The 21,727-nt window shown below is 37.3% G+C and overlaps 1 protein-coding gene across 6 annotated transcripts in view; it reads left to right on the top strand.

Moving 5' to 3' along the window:
• Window positions 1–21,727, top strand: part of Not1 (CCR4-NOT transcription complex subunit 1) — a 225,256-nt gene that overhangs the window by 135,641 nt on the left and 67,888 nt on the right. For 5 of the 6 annotated variants that reach the window (XM_081765494.1, XM_081765493.1, XM_081765498.1 and 2 more), the window contains exons 27-29: window positions 6,819–6,959; window positions 13,771–13,992; window positions 21,205–21,267. In XM_081765494.1, the coding sequence (XP_081621620.1) occupies window positions 6,819–6,959; window positions 13,771–13,992; window positions 21,205–21,267 (426 nt within the window). The remainder of the gene's footprint in view (window positions 1–6,818; window positions 6,960–13,770; window positions 13,993–21,204; window positions 21,268–21,727) is intronic. The other variant, XM_081765495.1, reaches the window with a different exon arrangement.

Genomic DNA, 21,727 nt, shown 5'->3' on the forward strand with positions numbered 1-21,727 from the left:
TGATCGAGAAAAAATATAGTTGCTTTTTTACAATATATATATATTGTAAAAAAGCAACTATATTTTTTCTCGATCAGGGGTTCCTATATAGATAATAGATAGATAGATAGACCTACCTACCGACCAACTGAGAAATGTGTAAATCATGACTTGAAAAACCTGGTCAAGTTAGGAAATTTGCGCTCGCAAAATAAGTGTAATCCCAGCTTGTGTGTTCATTACAGGATGTGACTAATCCCATGACAATATTTTATATGAAATTAAGTGACTTTAAGTGTAGTGGGTTGCGAGAAAACCTGGTGATCGTTCCACAGAACTGATGCTCGCGTGGGTCGTTCCTTGTCAACGGTCTATAGGTAATGTACATGATTGCAGGCAGGGGGTTCAATGGTACCGCGACGCAGCGGGGAGTGCCTGGACAAAAGGATTGTTGGGCACTGTAGCTGAGAGGATGGCAACTGCCATTGTAAACACAACCAACCGAAGCTTCCCATCTAAGCGGACGAACCTAAACAATAAATTTGGATGTGGGTCTACTTTCCTACATTATCTCTCAACACAGCCACTGACACCTAATCATCACCTAGAATGTCTTTGATGGTATCGTGAGAGATTTCAATGAGAAGTGAGTAGAGAATGGTAGTATTCAGTGATGAGAGAGTAACTTTCTTAGACACAGTGGGTGTGTGCTTGTCCGTAGAAGTTTTAGGTAAACCAGCATGTGTTAACGCTTGTAATGCAGGACCCGCACATGCATTGTAGAATAGGAGCAAAAAGTTATATACTCCGCTCACCTCTGGTCTCCACTCAGGAGAGTGTTACTACTGTGTGGTTTATTTGTTGAGTCGTCAATCCTTTTTTGTGACCGCATCTGGATATTTTGAGGGACCTCATCTTTGAGATAGATCTTATGACATCTAGTAGCCAGTGATTCCTTAATGACCTAGAAACAGTATCATATATCAGTGGAAAGGCACTAAGGTTTCTACACCTAGGATCAGTAAAGTTGAAACATTGAACGATCCTTCATCATTTTTCCTTTTAGGAGGGTGGGCTGATAAGTTCTCGGCCCGACCCTGAAGGACTTGAGCTGCAGGCATGAAAGTGTGAGGCTATTCAACATAGTCCCCTCGAAGGTCAACACACTTGGCGAGTAAGGTGGGTGGTCAATGCACTGAAACCCTAGGTCCCTCAGAAAATCCATTGTTCTGCCAGCCTTGTGAACGGGAGCATTGTCCTGCAAGAACAAGACACCTCGTGTCAATTTTCACCGGCGCTTTTCTTTAATAGCGTCCTTTACCTTAGCCAGCAGACTGCAGTAATACTCTGCAGTTATGGTTTAGCCCGTTGGAAGGTAGTCTGAGAGCAAAACACCATCCTTATCCCAGAATATTGAGGCAAGCACCTTCCCTGCGGATTTTTGTGCTTTGAAGTTTTTGGGCCTTGGAGATCCTGAGTGGCGCCATTCGCATTACTGCTGTTTGGTTTCCGGATCAAAGTAATGCAACCACGTTTTATCCTGGGTAACAAGCAGATTCAAAAAATCGTCCTTGGAGTTCGCAAAATGCCGTAAAATTAACTGCGATGATCTCTCACGTTCGCGTTTCTGATCCGCGTTCAAACATTTCGGAATCCATTTCGCAGAGAGCTTGCGCATGTCCAACTGATCATGATTATTGACCCAACACGTTCTTTAGATATGTGCACTTTGCCAGCTATCTCCTGAAGCGAACTTCGTCTGTTGCTTAAAATTAGGTCATGAATGTGTTCCACTTTTTTCGGAGTTGACACTGACACTGGCCTGCCACACCTGTCACCATCTTCTGTTGAAAATTCACCACGCTTGAAGTTCGCACACCATTTCTTCACAGTGGAGTATGAAGGGCACTGTCCATCCAATGTGTCTAGCATGCAACCATGGATTTCCTTGGGCAACTTCTGTTGCAGGAAGAAGAACTTCATTACACCTCGCAACTCCTCTTTGGTGAATTTGACATCTGGCTCCGCCATGGTTCATTCAATTGTCTGTAAAATAAAAAACGTTCATGGTAGAATCGTGAAATTTGGTACTTAATCATATAAAAGATGAACATTTTACATGACATCAATTACATTAGGGTAGTACATTCGGAAGGGGGTCGGGCCGAGAACTTATCAGCCGACTCTCGTCACCAGGCATTTCATTGATCTAATTGACTTCTTTGAATAAAGTTCAGAAATCAGAACTGATTGATATATCCAAATATTGTGCGAAAGCCTAAAGAAGTTGAGAAAAAAAAAAGGGGGGGGGGCATTCAGCTTGGTGTAACCTTGTATTGTGGCAATGTGTGCCTCCTACACAAAAATTTGAACAGTAAATCCACATCTTTATACATTCCTGATTTGGCTTTTTCTGTTTGCGCCTCAGAAAGACAGTTTTCTTGGAAGAGAGAATGGAAGAGGGAGCAATTAAAAGACGTAAAAGCATCCGTCATTAGCCAAAGAAATTTTTCCCCAATTAATTCAGGCAAAAAATTGGAAGCTAGCGTACATGCATATAAAACCATGGACAGTGCTTAGAATAAGCTTTACTATTCTCAAAGCTTTAATGTATATTCACATCAAAAATAAAAATATTTCTCTTTTAAGAATACAAAGACAAAATTCGAAAGTTTTGTAGTGCTGCGTCTCTGATGTAAGATTCTGTTTGAATCGTCTATTAATAATTATTGGACAAATTTTAACTCAAATCTGTAAAAGGTGTGAGTGTAGTAACGGAAGAAATACTCGGTTATTGCACATGCTATACATTTAAAAAAAATGTAACAATGAGCTGCTTGGTTGGTCATAAGAAAATAACGGTACCAATGAAAAGATGAATATATATTTATTTGTAGTATATAAATGTAATAGAAAGTATTGATTTTCAAAGATGTTAAAATATACCAAAAAAACACAAGTACATTACAAGTGCAAAACGTAGATTCTTTCATATTTGAATTTAAACTTTTAAGTTCTAGTCTTATTTAAGTGCGTACATGTTATAATCATTCATACATACATCACATAATGCAGGATAATGAAGGCATCTTTGAAGTAATAAGGTTAATTTGGATTTAGAGATCATGCAACACAACAATATAGAAAAACAGTGTGCAGATGCATTAAGTTCTATCAAGGTGTGTTGTGCCATGATTTGAGGTTAGATTTTTAACTCTGAAATCAGTTGAGCTACAGCATCTTGAATCCCTTAATGTAGACAGTGTGTGTGATGTCTCTTAAAAATAAGTACGAGTTTCTCATTCCACCGTTTATATATATATATAATATGGTGTTAATAAACCACACCGACAGAGCTGATTCCTCACTTCTAAATAAGAGAAAAAGTTCATATGGACCTATAGCAAAAAGTGCATAGTTTCAGAGCCAGGACTGTCCAAAATCGCGAAAAAGTCAAATTTCAACAGGCCCTAATTCGAATTCGAGAGACTGTGGATGGTAGTCTTTATTAGCGTAAAGGAAGTCATTCATACCGAATCCAAAAATGCATATTTCATTAATTTTCAGTGGGTGTACAGAGTATTCCATACAGGGTAAAGTTCCCAGACATGTCATCAACCGAATTTTGAGATATGCTCTGACTTTACGATTGGTCCGAAGTAGGCAAACGATAAGCCTTAATAGCAGGAACACGGAATCCTTTGGCGCGATCGGAAGTGTTAAGTATCGTCAGCAGTATGGTCTCTCGTACTCGGAAAAACGCATGGTGCGATGTTTTCTTACACGCTTATAAGTGGAGAAAACGTGAAATATACCGTGACGAAGTACATATCACACGTTATTTCGAACACAAAGAAACATGGAGCTGCCGGTTCCTAACACATCCGACTTCCCTCCGAAGCTTTGGATGTCCACCATTGTTGTCAAGGCTTACCTCCTGCCTACTTTGGACCCTTCTTGAAATCAGGGTATATCTGAAAACTTTATTAAAAACATATCTGAGAATTACACCCTAAAGGGAATACCTTCTACATCTATTGACAATTGATGAAATATGCACATTTGGATTGTGTATACGTGGTCCTTCACGCTGATAAAACCACCATCCACAGTTTCTGGAATTTAAAGTAGGGCCTCTTGAAATTTAGCTTTTTCGTGATTTCAAACAGCCCTAGCTCTGAAACTATGCACTTTTCGCCATAGGTTCATATGAACTTTCTCTCTTACTTTGATGTGAGGAATCACCTCTTAACGGTTTATCGTATAGTTCATTAACACCCTGTGTGTGTATATAATATAGTTGTGTTGTATGCTCACACACAACTTCGACAAGGTGCCCCGATTTTATTTCTTTTATTATTATCATTATTATTATTATTATTTTGATTAAAAGATTCTTTTCCGATGGTACTACGTAAATTTCGTAAGGATGTAGAGTGTTCTTCGGAGTTAGAGCATGAAACTCCTCAATGATTGTTAATGGGGAAAAGATTAATGGTAACCCTAATTTGAAATACAAGTGAGTTAATTGCAGAAAAACAATAATAACACTCTTGTAATATAAATTGGGGAAACAATTCAAGCTAGAAGCAAGAGTATGGTGAATATCCTGCTGTTGTTTCAAACTTAAACTCTTTACACAATTTGGGGCACATGAGTGTTATTATTGTTTTTCTATTATTAACACTCTAATTTTTGAAATGAAGGTTATTACTGTTTCCTCCCCATACCTATCAGTTGTATTTATGATTGTGTATAATTTCGACATGGGTGCATCAATTTTGCTGAATTACGTTTTGTTAATAAAAGTATGTTCTCGCAGTGGTTTTATATAAATTTCGTTAGGATCTGATAATAGTAATCGGAGTTAGACTATGAAACTTCTCAACGGTTGATGATAACATCGTAATTAACCAACTTCATTGTGTGCATCCTCATTCATAACTTTAACAGAATCGCACCGATTTTGATTACTCTGTTTCAGTGTCAAAGAGTATACTCACAGGCTAGATATAAATTTTATCAGGATCTAATGTCTGTCTTTGGAATTACGCATGGACTGACATGAAACATATGACTATTATAAAACATATCATGAAACTCATCAAGAGCTGATAGTCTTAATACCGCTTGTTTGTTCACGTATAATTCCGGATCACGTAGACCGATTAAATGGATATTAACATTCTGAATTATTATATATATATATATGCACATGTTTCGTAGACCGATCCATTTTATAGGAAGTTAGTTGCCTAGCTTTAGTTTAGGTATCTAACTAAACTACTGGGAATACGAAAAAGTGGAAAAATTTAATAAACTTTTGTCAAGGAAATAGATATATCTCTGTTAGAGGAAGTCAGTGAAAACAGTTTACAACAATCTATTGAAACTCTGTAAGTTTTTTGAAAGAAAGAAAAAAACAGTGGACAGAATGCAGCAATAAGTTTTCATACTGATATCTTAAATAAATATTATGATTATTCGTTACGTCTACAAAGTAAAACGAATATAGGCATATACATTAAAAGTGTACGATTCTCCATAGTGACGTGAATGTTGCAGGTTCTGGAGTAAAGTCATATGTGGCATTGTTTACTGCTGGGAAAAGTTGTACAAATTTTGGGAGATTGAGGTTCAGCGACCACAGCACACAATAAGGGTCAATATAAAAAGGAATTTCGGGCTACCAGTATACTGGATTGTTAAGCGAAAACAGGAAAGAATAATCAATAAATTCAATTGCAGTACTCATTTCTTGCGTGGGTAGAATTTCTCGGCCAATGTGAAATTCGTTTCAGAAATTACAGTGAATAACACATTTCCACATAAGCGCACTGAACAAAGGAGTCATCTCGTCTAGTACTCATGAATTTCTGTCGTGATAGATGGCGTTCCGATTTTCAGCAGTTGACTTCAGAGATCCAGCAGCGCTCTCATATGATTATTGCAGTTAACTGGAGTCAGTCAATTATATTAGAACAACTCGTTAAGATAGGTCCAAACAAATACTATATATTGGCAGAAAGGACCAGTGTTGAGGTGTATTCACAGATACAATAGACTCACAGTAATACCCAATTTGTTGGTGTATCAAAGTGGATTTGCCAACTTGTCTACGAGAAATGATCTAACATGTGTGTAACTGCAAAGCTGCGTCAGAATTGTGTTCGAAAAAAGAAAGAAAAAAAAATCCAGAGGGGCATTGATGAGTTTCACGCCTGATAAAGAATATCGTTTCCAACCGACAGGAATTGCTGCAGGTCCATCTTAACCAATTTCTGAAAGAACATTGCGTAGAGAACGTAACACAATGAATATTTGGAGTCAAGTACCACGAAAGAAACTACAAACACAGTATCACAGCAGATATGGCGTGCAAAGACCCCATATTTAAGTCTAGTTGAAAATCGGTGGAATTCTTTATTAGTTGGGGAAACTGAGAAATAGTATCCTGTACTTTGCTCGAAGTACAGGATATGTCGATAAACGAATGAGTTTACATCGATGTTACATACTTGCAACATCTCGTAGTCAAACAGAATCCGTTTGCTTTTTTCCGGTGTTTGGTAACTTTTATGGAAAAAAGGGGTTTCGTCAGATATACTTAAGATTGATTAGATGAAGGAGCTGGATCAAGAGGTTGTTTAAACTTGTTTCAAGTTCTACAGAAATATTGCACATAATTGTACTGTATTTGTTTTCACACAATAATTCGTTATTTTGAAAGTACTAATATATATATATATATATATATATATATATATATATATATATATATATATATATATATATATATATATATATATAATGTAATAAAGAATGATTTTGTGTTATAGGGTGCAACACCGCAGCAGAAGGATTTGGCTGAGCAAGCAGCATCTGTAGCTGCGCAGGATAATATGGAGTTAGCGTGCGCGTTCATCCAGAAGACTGCAATCGAAAAGGCCATACCTGAGATAGACAAAAGACTGCTTCAGGTATATTTTTTTTTTTTTTTTATTATTTTATTATTTTCGTTAACTTTATTCGTCTTACTTAGAAGTAGATTATTAGTATTAACTAATGTTCACATTTACGGAGTACCACTTTGAAATCCACCTTTGCGACTGCTACAGATAGACTTAATTTGCAGTTTAGTTAATGATTTATCACCCGTTTTATAGTCAATCAGTATTTTGTTCTTGTACAAGAGTTTCGTTCTTTTCCACGCTAAACCCATACTTCGCCTTTGTTTTTCTCAACAGATGTTTGATCCACATTCCACTAGTATCGGGCAGGGTACTCATGTATCGACTGGGCTACATTTCAATTCCTTTAGAATTCATTGGTTCTGTTCATCTACCCAGACTCCAGTATATCATTTTCAAAGTTCAAGATATAGGTCATAATTAACAGGTCCAGTCGCCATCTTACGAACCACTCTGACGTTTAATTTCTATTACCCAAAGATTACCTATAGGTTACTCTATTACAAATAATTCTGACTCAAACTGGGTATACCTAAATAACTATTACCACTTGTCCATAACAAGCTTTTGCATTCCCACTTACCAACTAAAATCACAGGCTGCAATTTAGATTTGTAATGTATGAATACTTTACATGCACGCCTTGCCTCCACAAAGACAGTATAAAGAGCACATGCTGGAAGGAAAGAGAATTTACTTCCCCTAGTAGTATAATAATAATTAATGGTGTGTTATTATGTGTTTCAGATGTAAAACGGCATGACCTTGAGCTGGCTTTGAGCGGTGTTGACAATTCGCGACAAGCAGTTCTGCACCCTGACTTTTCGCGCTAATGCGAATCTTGACAATACCAGAGGCGCTACTTAGAAATATTGTATAAACACATTAACTGATCAAGAATTACGAACACATACGTGAAAACTACATCTTTTTATGTCAACTGGTTGTCATGATACATGCTTTTAAAAGTATGTAATTTCCAGTGAACTTTTGTTTCGATTTGGAAATAAACTCATGTTTTATTACAGGATAATCAGGGGAGTAGCCAGCAGTTTGTTCTAGGGGAACATTACTTTCAGTTGTAAGCAAGCTTTCACATATTAAAGCAGAACAAATGACCTCTTTCAAAATATGAAAGCATTTTAACTCACTATACATACATTTTATACACATATTATATTTTCACGATGCTTCCTTATTAAAAGACGAATTCTGACAGTACTGAAGTTAGAAACCGGATTGTAAGAGATGAATCAATAAGCTGTTTATAAGAAAACAAATCCTGTTTGTGGCAGTCTGTTTACTTGTATGTAACTTTGTGTTTATGTGAGTTAAAGTAGTAAGGGAAAAAAACACGAAAAAAAATATCAACTCAGATATTATTATGCAAAACTATAGTGCTCAGGTATTATTATGTAAAAATATACTGGTGAATTTACACGGTGTGTGCCCAGTAAGAGAAATGAGAATATAAAGCATATGATTAATTTGAGTTGTTTTAATTAGGTACAGAAACCGTATTGATGATGATTGATTTGTTTAAATTTCATATTTTATTATAAACGTGTCCCTCATTTGCATTATTATTAAATAAGTTATTATATCCCAAATAAACCTCATTTCGGGGCTGGAAATAGTTTGGAAAGACTATGCCCCGTTTTTCCCCCCCGTGGCTACACCTCTGAGAATAGTAAGCGAGTGAATTACATAATATCAAGCGTCTTTACGATCTGATTTTGTATATATATATATATGCTGATCAGAAAAATGGAAATACCTGAACGAAATTGCAACTTACCATATTAATATGGTGTCGGGTCACCTTTCGCCTTCAGAACAGCCTTGATGCGACGTGGGATGGAGGCATAGAGGTCGTGAATGGTAGCAAGTGGAATTTTACACCATTCCTCGTGCAGGGCATCGGCCAGTTCTGTGAGAGAGGAGGTGGAAATCGTCGCCAGAGTCGTGTTTCCAAGACGGACCACAGATGTTCAATTATTTTGAGATCTGGGGATTGGGCGGGCCAGGGGAGGTCCCAATGTTCCTCAAACCACGCTGCAACAACGCCAGCTGTGTGAATGGGTGCATTATCATCCTGGAAGGTCCGGGAACAACATCCGGACCATAGGATGCAAGTGGTCTCCTAAAATTGCGACATAATCGTTGGCAGTGATTCGTCCGCTAAGTGTGACCACAGGACCCAATGAAAACCATGATATGGCGGCCCACAGCATCACCGAGTCGCCGCCATGTTTCACAGTTGGGCGGAGACACTCAGATCATAAGCTTCTTTTTGCGTTCTCCACACATAAACACGGCCCGTGGTTGGGAATAGGGTGAAGGATGATTCATCCGACCATATCACACGTTTCCAGTCCTCAACGGTCCAAGTTGCATGGTCGCGGCACCATTTGCGGCTGCGAAAGCGTTATGGTCCCTGATGAGCGGTTTGGCCCGTGCAACATGACCCCGTAAGATCATGTCACGTAATTCGCGGCGGACTGTGATTGTCGAAACAGGGTGGGGGAGGTGCTGATTGAGTTCCTCCGTCACTTGCTCCGCAGTGTCACGACGGTTCTGCGTGACAATGCGCTTTAATACCCGGCGTGACCTGTCACTCATGGTTTTCTTCCGCCCACTGTTCCGCTTCCCCGATGTGGTTTTCCCGTGTGTTGTGTAGGCCGTCATCACCATCGACACTGTCCCACGCGACACACCTAACACAGTAGTCACTGCCGTCACACTCACTCCACATAACCGCGCACCAACAATTTGCCCTCTTTGAAAATCTAAGAGGTCTCCCATTTTACACTACCTCCGTCTGCTGCAGCCACTGGACACTGCGCCTGACGTAGTATGGAGACCGACCTAACACACCACCACCAGCGGTCCGGTGCTGCGGGCGCCACGACACCACTGCCAACCCATACATCTGACGTGTTGCCAACTCTAGGTGTTTCCATTTTTCTGATCACCATCTGTATATATATATATATATATATATATATATATATATATATATATATATATATATATATACAGAGTGTAAATGAACTATACCGACAAACTTTAAGAGGTGATTTCTTACCTCAAATTAAGAGAAAAGGTTGATATGGACCTATGGCAAAAAGTGCATAGTTTCAGAGCCAGGACTGTCCAAAATCGCGAAAAAGTCAAATTTCAACAGGCCCTAATTCGAATTCGAGAGACTGTGGATGGTAGTCTTTATTAGCGTAAAGGAAGTCATTCATACCGAATCCAAAATTGCATATTTCATTAATTTTCAGTGGGTGTACAGAGTATTCCATACAGGGTAAAGTTCCCAGACATGTCATCAACCGAATTTTGAGATATGCTCTGACTTTACGATTGGTCCCCGAAGTAGGCAAACGATAAGCCTTAATTGCAGTGAACACGGAATCCTTCGGCGCGATGTTGGAAGTGTTAAGTATCGTCAGCAGTATGGTCTCTCGTACTCGGAAAAACGCATGGTGCGATGTTTTCTTACACGCTTATAAGTGAAGAAAACGTGAAATATACCGTGAAAAAATACATATCATCACATGTTATTCCGAACACAAAGAAACATGGAGCTGCCGGTTCCTAACACATCAGACTTCCCTCCGAAGCTTTGGATGTCCACCATTGTTGTCAAGGCTTACCTCCTGCCTACTTTGGACCCTTCTTGAAATCAGGGTATATCTGAAAACTCTTTTAAAATCATATCTGGGAATTACACCCTAAAGGGAATAACCTCTACATCTATTGACAATTGATGAAATATGCACATTTGGATTGTGTATACGTGGTCCTTCACGCTGATAAGAACCACCATCCACAGTTTCTGGAATTTAAAGTAGGGTCTATTGAAATTTAGCTTTATCGCGATTTCGGCCATCCCTAGCTCTGAAACTATGCACTTTTTTTTTGCTACTGGTTCATACTAACTTTTTTTTCTTATTTTGATGTGAGAAATCACCTCTTACTGTTTGTCGGTGCAGTTCATTAACACCCTAGATATATATATATATATATATATATATATATATATATATATATATATATATATATATATATATATATATATATATATATATATATATGTCTAGCATCGTAAGAACCGAAAGTATGGTAAGTTCGTAATAGGGTTATTCCACGTTAATTCAGCCAACATTTTGGGGAAATTTAACCCACTATGTCAGATTTGGATGAAATTTGGTAGTGTTATAAAACTTTTTATGCTGATCACAAGTGTGTAAATTTTATTGCAGTAACATCAGTGGTTCAGAAGTTACTGCATTTCAAAAATGAGAAGAAAATCCATTTTTAACAGTCGTGACACGATATTTTTCCGTTTTGGAAGAACTCTAAAACAATCATATTTTGGTTCCCATTAATGCCAGAAACGTGATTCTTTCTTTATTCAGATTGTCTTTAAGTTGTTTACCATTAAAAACATGAAAACTTTTCTTAGAGCTGAAAAAAAATTTATAAAATCATTTGAAATGTAACATTTTGAGAAAAAACTTGAACGCTATTTTGTAAACTTCAAACCTTTATTTCTCAAAATCCCGTGGATTTCAGTGAATTTGGTTTTGTTTGAAAGCTTATTACATTAGTTTCACATATACAAAAATTGTGATGGGCCATCCAAGTACTGAGGAGATATCAGTCAGTGTTGCTAACTGATTGCGGAATAAACATTTTCCAGTAACTTCCATACGATTTAACATATCCACCCCAAAATTGGTATAAATACTCTTCGGTATCCCAGCAACACGTCTGTGAGCATTACCACTCCTCCCAAGCAAGCCAGTTGTCAGGGTTGCCAAACAATTTCAGGGCTGCCTGTCACAGCGTTAGATGTACCTGTGCGACATTTTGCAGTAACCTTATTACATCTATTTTCACTATATAATAATTGTGATGGACCATCCGAGTACTGAGGAAATATCCCAGTCAGTGTTGCCAATTAATTGAGAAATATTTTTTTTTCAATAACTTCCATACGATTTAAAATACCCCCTCCCCCCAAAAAAATGTTGGTATAAGTACTCTTCGGTATCCTGGAAATATGCCTGTAAGCATTATCACTCCTCGCAAGCAACCTAGTTATCAGGGTTGCCTGTCACAGCGTTAGACGTATTAGGGCCCACACTTTCCACTATTACGTGTGACATTACAAATATACGAAATCGTGTGGACCAAATATCCCTAATTACTGAACTACCAATTTCGTATATTCACTCTGCTGTCATTTCCAAACAATAGCGAAATTCGTCTTTTTCTTTCTTTGAAAATGTCCATGACACTAGAAAAAAATACTACATGGTTCAACGCTTTAAATCTTTCCGAAAGTCAGAGTTAGTGAATGTATTTGAAGATCTTCCGAATATAGCTTATCCTGCATAACGGAGGGCGTATCAGCTAGTATATCTATAACAAGGAAAGTCTTACGCTGCTGTTCTAATGTAGTATAGTGGTTGTTAGAATTAAGGAAACTAGTGTATCTCAATGTGATTCCCCCAACTAATTAGGACTATTCAACACAAAAGTTACTGCATTCTGTTAACGCTGATGTTGGAGGTCACGCCTCTCTACCAAAATTATCCAGCTTGTCTTTAAGCAAACCGAGTACAAGTGCGGAGTTTTCATTAAAAAGAAAAAAAAAATATGTTTACAATTTTTCAAAGAAATACTCGTCACCAGAAGAAAGAAAAAAAAACTTAACTTTCAAAACTGTCAAAGCCTAACAGTACAAGCTTGCGAAATAAATCTAGACAGTGTGTCACGAATCTGCGTGGAGGCGACGAGAAGGGAAGGGGCAGTCCGTAATCAGGCAACACCGCGCGAAATATCGCACAGCATTGGCTACTGCTCGTGATGCTTTACATCTGAAAAGCACAGTAGTAAAGTATTGTTTAAAACGACTAGAGTTTGATCATATCTCATAAATAATTAATTCAGTAACAACTGAAGCATAACATGGTTCAAGAAATGGAAGGAAGAATGTTTAGTACGGTGTCTCGTACCGTTTATTTAATTATTGTTTGTACATTTATTTATCAATTAAGTAATTGTATTTTGATTATTTTAAAGTTTTTATGTTTTACAGTAATTGAAATGCCATCATTGTGAGTCGTCTTACTGATTTTTAACAGTACTTCCTTAATGCTCCTGTTCTAACTAGCTTCATCAGTATTATGATCTGCCAAAATTACACATTATTAATGTTCTTGAAATATCTTTTTTCTGAATTCGTGCTTGGAACTTCAACATAACATAACATAAAAGTTAACATAATAATAATTGAAGGAACTTTTTTTTTTTTTTTTTTCTCACAACATTGCATGGTAAGCTAGAGACCCAGGTTCCATTTTTCTCTTTTTGAATATTTGTGAAAAGTTTTGTTTCGATCCGAAGATGATAGAGTTCAAAGAGAAAGTATTCAGAATACATCTTAAGTAAAAATTGAAAGAGTGAATGCTATATAGTTGTTGAGGGGCGGATTGGGAGAATAGTATTTTCTTAAATTATGGGCGTTTCGTAATTGCTGAAATCAATTATTGTTTCAGTTTGATTCATTTATGAATGTTCGTTAATTGAACGCTGTATTGGTGATTTAGTGCTTAAGATCCCAGCGAAATCTAGAGTCATCAAATATATAAAAGGATTTTTCAACAGCATAAGATTGTGTTCTAGTAAATTGTTACGCTCTTAGATTTTACATGTAGAACATAAAACCCCTTAGGAATGAGTTAAAGGTCACCAGAATTCTGTATACAAATACATCATCACAAGTTTCCTTTTTCTGTTGCAGGATATGGAATTGAGAAAGCAGGCAAGAAACGAAGGAAGGAGATACTGTGAACCTTTAGTTTTGACGTACCAAGCAGAACGAATGCCTGAACAGATTCGTTTGAAAGTGGGCGGAGTTACTCCTCAACAGATGGCAGTATACGAAGAATTTGCACGTAATATACCAGGATTTTTGCCCATAAGTGAGAGAGACGCGTCAATATTTCTGCCAAAACCAACAGCAGTAAGTATCTATAAAGTGAATTCATATAAATTTTTATGGGTGATTGGATTCATGAAATTTATAGTAATTTAATGGTATTCTAGAATACTTAAGTTATCAGTACTACATCCAAGAAAATTGATATAATGACTGACATAGACACACAGCCTTAGCCCTTTCGCATGTTCGTGCTTTTTTGACAGCTTACCATATGTCGCTCGAAAGCTGCTTTCTAAGGATTTATTTGATCCCATTCTTTGGTTATACTTTTATCAAGTAATGTAATTACCGATCGGATGAGATTATACCTTACCAGATAAGTCATGTTATATCGCTCTAAATAAGTGAAAATCGAAGTGAATAATATTAAATTAGTAAGCTCGGTGCTTTTTTTTTTTTCTATAAATCAGAACAGTAATATCTATCAGTGCACTTCGTAATTCTTCCAACTACTATACCAATCAATAGTAGTCGTCTGACCAATGTGAAATCTCATAACATACTATTACTTCCTGTCAACTAAATAATTAAAAAATCCATGACATATATATATAATTCGTCGCGCTGTTTACGTTCTGTGATGTCCAAAACTAACCTTCCTTTCGTACGTTTTGAAGTTTCATAGTAAATAAGTTTCTCGTTATTGTTATGAGTTGCAACAGTAAAAACCTTTCGTTTAGATTCAGAATACCCTGATCCGTCATTTCAAGTGGAATCTATTTGTTTTCTGAATCTTCCATCTTAACATGAAAGATGAGTTACACGTGATATATTTAGCTCCAAGTCTATATGCAAGCTTCTTTAATGTTTGATCGTAGTCTCCTGTAAGAATTAGTGCCATTTGTCACTCGAGAATTACTTTGATCTTCCTGGACGCAGATTGTCATTCGTCCATTTCGCCAGTTCAAAAATGTTAAAAAACCGCTTTGTTTACTGCATAAACATTGATGGATACTGTATTCTCTCCTACGGTTTCTCCCGTTTCCTCCCACTTTCTTCATTCCACCATTTCATTCATTACTCATCATCACCGTCTCCTTTAGCCTAACCGGCATAACCGTGGGACGTAAAACTCAAAGATTTCATTTCATTTCATTTTTCAAAGATTTTTTTTTTTCACTGCATTTTGTAACAATAATTGTGGTGTAGATGCATTTCATTGGGATCTATCCATATTTGTAATTAAAATGAGATTACGTTTTATTACTTTAAATGCTGTAGGGCTTTTGGTTGTTTTCAAGGCTCTTAATAAGCTCAAGTAAAACAAAACTTCTAACACTAAAACAAAACAAGGCTCTTTCATAGATATAATCAAGAATTAAATACGCATTAGCATCATTGGTTACAAAAATTGATAACATGAAAGAAGTTACGAATAAAAATTAATAAAATTATATAAAATACGGAACACAAAGCACTGACTAAAACAGAAATAATAGGAAACAGTAGGGATAAATATACATCCATGAGAAACGGATTGAGTGTAGTGAGGTGCATGTTACAGACGGGTTAAGGTCAGAAAATGATGGGATAGGATAGTAAGATGAATGTCTTTCATCCCTTTCTGAGGGACGTAAATGAGCTATTGGAAAGCGTTGAGGGTTCTTGCGGAGAAGGTGGTCGTATGTATTGTTATGATGGGTTATGCGCTCTAAGACAGGTAGATCGAGAATTTTGGTGGTTCAGCAGTATCAGTGTTCGTTGATGCAAACCGAGAGATGAGTTAGAATTTGTGTTCAGCAATGCAATGCAACCGAGAGATGAGAACCGTTGTGTTCAGCAATGCAAAATGCTGAACAGTGGATGATTTAAGAAAGGAAGTTAAGTTAGAAGAATTGCAAGTACAAGAATGATGTAAATTATACATTATTTTTGTAATGGGTTGTTGGAAGGTTAAACTCGTATGAATATCGGTAGATTTTTGCATCAGCATTTCTTGCATTTCTTCGATGGAGATACATGATCTTTCAGGCTACCAATTTTCGTGATGTGGATGTGGGACTTGAGAGAGACAGAGAAAGCGCTTTGGGAAATGAATTTGGGCCGGGTCAGAAAACCTCTTTGGTCCCAGGTGACGTAGTGTCTACAGCAAGATCCAGTAGTTTCTATACAGAATGGGGTCTGAAATGGAATTGGGTAAGGAAGTTCAGGATACAAGATTTTACAGTTATGTATTGAACGGATATGGTTGATGGGGATTATTTTTAGTAGGGAAGAAGAGTGGTTGTTGAGAGACGATAAGGTGAAATAGGGTTCCCTGAATGTGCAAAGCAGATAATGGGGAACGTTTATTGTGATGAGGGTGCGATTTCTCGTGGATTAGAGGTTTCTTACTGTTGATACGTTTAATGTGTATCAATTTTGAATCTTTCCATTCATAAATCTTTGTTTCTCAAGAACACATCGTTCCAACCAACTCGTCCCGTAATTTCATCTTCCACACTTTGACTAGCTCCAATATCACGTGACTGCAGTCCAAGATTACTTCCACGTGAACGTTTCACACTACTTCGTCCTTTAAGTTGTATTTTCTTCCTCACTCTTATCAAGTGCTGCTTAGCGAATTTAATGCTTTTGCTGTTGCAGTAACAACTGACAGAATACAATACCTCCATTTCAAGAGCTCTTGCCCTCACTATATTAAACGTTTCCTACCTTTATAGCTTACACGTCCGGGGATCCCGTACGTGTTCCATCCACCACATCATGTCTCAACAATTACCTCATAATACTCTCGTCAGCGCTCTTCAATTGATAATTCCTCCTTGTCAGCAAACAATTTGGTTGTGCATCAAAATTCAGCCGAAAGAAAAAGCCTGCCACTGTGTAATTATCTATTCCCAACTTCCTTATCCAATACAACAGCAGCCTGCATTTCGTACAGAAAATAATGCATCGTGCTTTACCGTCCGTACTCACCACCCTACATGAAACCGAAAGACTTTTCCCACCCGCCGTAAAATCATTTACTGAAGGCTCTTCAGTTTCCATATTCTCATGACTAGAACTGATCCACATCTCCATTGAAGGAATGCCAAAAACAAATGCAAAATCTTTCCATGTCCGACGCCAGTTTTACTCTCCAACACCACATCATAAAAATATACCATATCATACATGGTGTCTAAGTCGTTGGAATGAATAACAATGTATTAGCATAACCAGTATAAAAGTCAGTTTCAGGAAAATAACAGTTACAAGATGTCCTGGAAGTCTTCGCTTTTCCAGGACACACCATTTTACTCATTTCATGCTGTCAGATGCACACAGCTTAATATCTACATCAATATGGATGACTTAAGTAATTTCGATGAGAACTTCAGAATTGTCTTTCGATTAGGACCGTCATCATCATGAACACAGGGCATCGGTAAGCTCCCTGTGTGCAAGTTTAAAAGAAAATTAATGTGTAACACACTGTTGGATTGCATGTTCCATTTTAATTGTTGTGTGATAAAGAAAATCATATATACCAAATTAAAAATTCTTATTTCGTGCATAATTTCAGTGTATGCACGTTTTAGTGGTACATCCCGCTTAACCCGTAATAGGGCGCACGGTGTACAAAGTTCCGCAGAAAATACTTTTAGTATTGTATGAAACACAATGCGACACCCCCGCCGCTCACCTCCCACCCTATCTACCCCCCACTACCCCTCTACCTTACCCTTAGAGAGAGAACCAGTTTGACGCTCAGCTCTGGCTAGGTTAGGCGTTTTAGGAAGCAGTGTTGTCTTTTGTACGCCGCGCGCCCTATTGTGTGAGTTTTTGTGCGGACACTTGTACGCCGCGCGCCCTACACCGGCATTGTTTTTACAAACTTTTTACGTACTTGTTTTAGTGAAATCGTCTTGTTTTGCATTTCATGTCGCCGTGTGTTGTGTGTTTGTAATGTATTATAATTTGAATCTGTAAATAGACCTATTACTTTGTAGAATTTTGTGGTAAAGATATTTTGACTACAATGGAAAGTGAAGAAAGAAATCGTTTGCTTTCTTTACTTGATAGCGTTAAAAAAGAAATCCAAGAAAAAGAAAGAAATGCTGAACCTGGTATAGAGACTTTGCGTAGACATTTGTTTACAAATAACGAAGATGATAGTAGAAGTAATGAACCTGCTCAAGATGTCATCGAAGGGGAAGGATCTGATCAGTCCGAAGATGAATTGGAACACAGTGATCACGATACGGAATCAGAAATGTCTGGTAATGAAAAAACTGCAAAAGAAGATGATAGGGATGGAAGAGGAAACCGGAATGTGTTAATTAGAAAAGACAAGGAAACTGAATGGAATGATCACATGAACGATGCTAATTTACGTGGAAGGGTGCGAAGACAAAAATTATTCGAGCGGAAAGAATAGGAGTGCGTCTTTCTACACCAAAAGGTGAAGCTTTGGGAACGAAAACCCCATACGAAACTTGGAAGCTACTTTTCCCTTATTCGCTCATTGACGAAATTGTTGAGTACACCAATGTTTGGATACGGACATATAGAGCAAATTATGCTCGTGAAAGTGACGCTAAAGAGACTGACCGATTAGAAATCCATGCTGTTACGGGTTTGTTATTTCTTGCCGGTGTGCTTCTGTCCTCGCATACACGTATGGAAGATCTATGGGCAAACGATGGACTAGGAATTGAGTACTTTCGTTCCACAATGTCAGTCAAACGTTCCATTTTACATTCATTTCTTGTAATAAAGTGAAGTTTTCCTAACTTTTAGTTCTTTTTACCTGTAACTGCTTAAAATGATAAGTTTAAATACATTTTGTTAAAAAAAATTGTCAAATTTGAAATTTTTTAACATAGAAATTCTTTAAAAAACAACTTAGGACTGAAATATTACAGTAAATATGTCTTTAGAGACCAAATGAGTGTATGTGGTACTTTGTACGCCACGCGCCCTATTACGTAAGTTTTCCTTATGCGCCCTATTAAGGGTTAAGAAATGAGGACACCCCACTGAAACATACGTGTCATCCTGTAGTTACTCTTTCCTTCCTAGGGCCGCGGTGGCTCAGTGGTAGAGCGTTCATCTCTGTACTTGGGGTCCCGGGTTCCATCCCAGCCCCCGCCAAGGGAACTTTGTGGTGGACAAACACCGTATGCGTGGGTTTCCTCGGGGTTCTCCCGTTTCCTCCCACTCTTCATGCCACCATTTCATTCATTACTCATCACCGTCTCCTTTAGCCTAACCGGCATAACGTGGGACGTAAAACTCAAAGATTTCATTTCATTTGCTTTTCTTCCTAACTTAATTTGCATTCTGAAATGCACCCAAGAGCTACTTTGGCGAAATTCATTTTAACTCCTCCCCCAATTCGTGTCAACCTCAAAAATACTTCTGTAACGTTCAAATTTCCTATGTACCTCTTACAGAACGTACGAGTCGTCACAACACATATTCGACCATATTTTCCTCTAGATTTTTCCATGTCCGTAAGGAGATGGAAAGACAGTTACATTACCATCCTTTCCGCGAATCACTACCTGATTTTAACCATCTGTAATGCCCTACCTCATTATACCCATTCTGTTTTCCATATATTTGTATTTACATTATTTTTTATTCTGCCTTATTGTATCTTCTAATTTCCTCTTGTGTTTTTTTTTTAAATCATTATTATTTATTCCCAAGGGTGTTTTTCGGGGTTCTCCCGTTTCTTCCCACTGTCTTCCTTCCACCATTATCATTCATCTCATTATTACAGTCTCCCGTAGTTTCGGTGCATAATCATGTTTTTTTAATGTTGCCACACGACCGTGCATTCCAACATGTGACCGCTAGGACGCTTCTCAGCTTTTTATGGATTCTATCTTTCCTTTTTCCGCCTCATCTGATAAAGCGTTTTAGTGGGTATGATTATTTGAAAGCTTTTGTGTATGATTGAGAGTTTTCTTGTAAGTAACTCATTATCTATCTATACATGCCCGAATTTTTTTTATAGATATTTATCTTTTTTTCCCCTACTTTGCTACCATACAATGACAGTGGCGACGATTTTTTCTTCCTTTTCTTCGCTGGACTTCTTGTGCGTCTTGAACTTCACTGCCAGCAATACCTCAATTGATTCTTCGCTTCCGTTGTTAGTGAATGGTTGACATTTTTGTCTTTTGTTAGTAGCTATACAAGTTCTTTAACTTTGTAATAATTTAATGCGTGGATTTTTTTTATTATTATTATTTCTGCTCTCGTGGCGAGTAGTGGGCCCCGAAAAAAAATTCAAAAGAAAACAGTTCTCTACCATATAACATAACATTAACACACAAAGTTTGCGAAGGTAAGCCAAAAAGGCTAGAAATAGGACTTCACAGCTTTTTAAAAATAAAAAAAAATCATGAAATAGAGTCTGATCCATCATAAGTCATGGTTTGAAAAAAAGAAGCACCCGACTTGCACATTTGTGTCTCAATACGGATGATCCACCATCAGCTTCAGCACTTGGGATTGCCTTCTCAACTTGTCGGCTGAAAAAATAACTTTTTACGAATGCCTATATTCGTATAGCCTATAAGGAAGAAAAGAACTGAATTTAAAATTTAAAAAATGAAAAAAAAAAAAAAAAAAAAAAAACACTGGGTAAAATGCAATTCTTTCAGATGAAAGTACTTCCAGGCCGATGCAACGAATGTCAAAAAGAGGGTGAGAAGAGCAAAAAGTATGTCAAACATGAATATAGTGTAATATTATCAGGTGCCTTCAGTGGAAGAAAGGGAGAAGTAGGATTATACGTACATCCGCACACAGAACGACAGGAAGGAAGTAACTATTTAAATGTTCAATTCACCAGGTGCTACCATTTGGGTCTGTTCGTAAGTGTGAATATTTTTATGCATGATGGTGCACTACCCATAAAACACAAGATATTTTTTTTTTTTTTTAATCGTTCATTGTCAATAATATCAGTGCTTGATTGGCTAGAAACTAAACTCCTGTGACCATTCAATAGATGATACTTGGAACCACACGAAATATCAAGATAAACAAGAACAGCCGATTATCATCAAGGAACTAAGGCTTTGGGTGCAGATGGCTAAGGAATATTTTGAAAATTTGGCATCATCTATGCACAACAGACAGAAGAAAATCATAGAAGCCAAGGAAGACATATTAAAATACTAATTACGAGTGTAGATAGATAGATGTAGTTATAATCGACTTCAGTTACTTATGAAGAAATTCACGTAAAATTTGTCAGTATATATAATTATTTTCGATTTTTCTGTTTTGGTCTTGCAGGAAACCCACACTACGACGCAGTTCCAAACCAGTGGACCAACTCAGATAGTACAGGTAAGATTTTTTTGGTATCCATATAATTGTAAGATACAAATGGTTATCAAAATAATGAAAACGCCCATGACTGTTACACCTAATCTCTGTGGGTTACTAACACTGAAAATTCGTACATATGAGTACCTTGCATTAGTGATGTGTTGGATTGGGAGATGGTACAGTATAATTCCGTGTATGCAGTAAGCCAAATGTTGATGACGCAAAATGAAAGACTGCTCAGATTTATAGAAAGAGCAAAGTAATAATCTACGATTAGTTGGAACAAGTGTACCTTAAATTGCCGGTGTGTTAATTATACTGAGAACATTGTCTATGATGATGGTGGTGAGAACAGGCAAAATTACGCTGGCTACAAAATCCGAATGAAATAACTACACAAAATTTCGCCGGTATCAGGCTGGAAACTTCCAAAACTTTTAGAACAAAGAAACGCGATTTTTTGAAAGCTAAAATTAAG

The sequence above is a fragment of the Thermobia domestica genome, chromosome 7 (genome assembly GCF_964235325.1).
Source record: "Thermobia domestica chromosome 7, izTheDome1.hap1.1, whole genome shotgun sequence".
Taxonomy (NCBI): Eukaryota; Metazoa; Arthropoda; class Insecta; order Zygentoma; family Lepismatidae; genus Thermobia; species Thermobia domestica.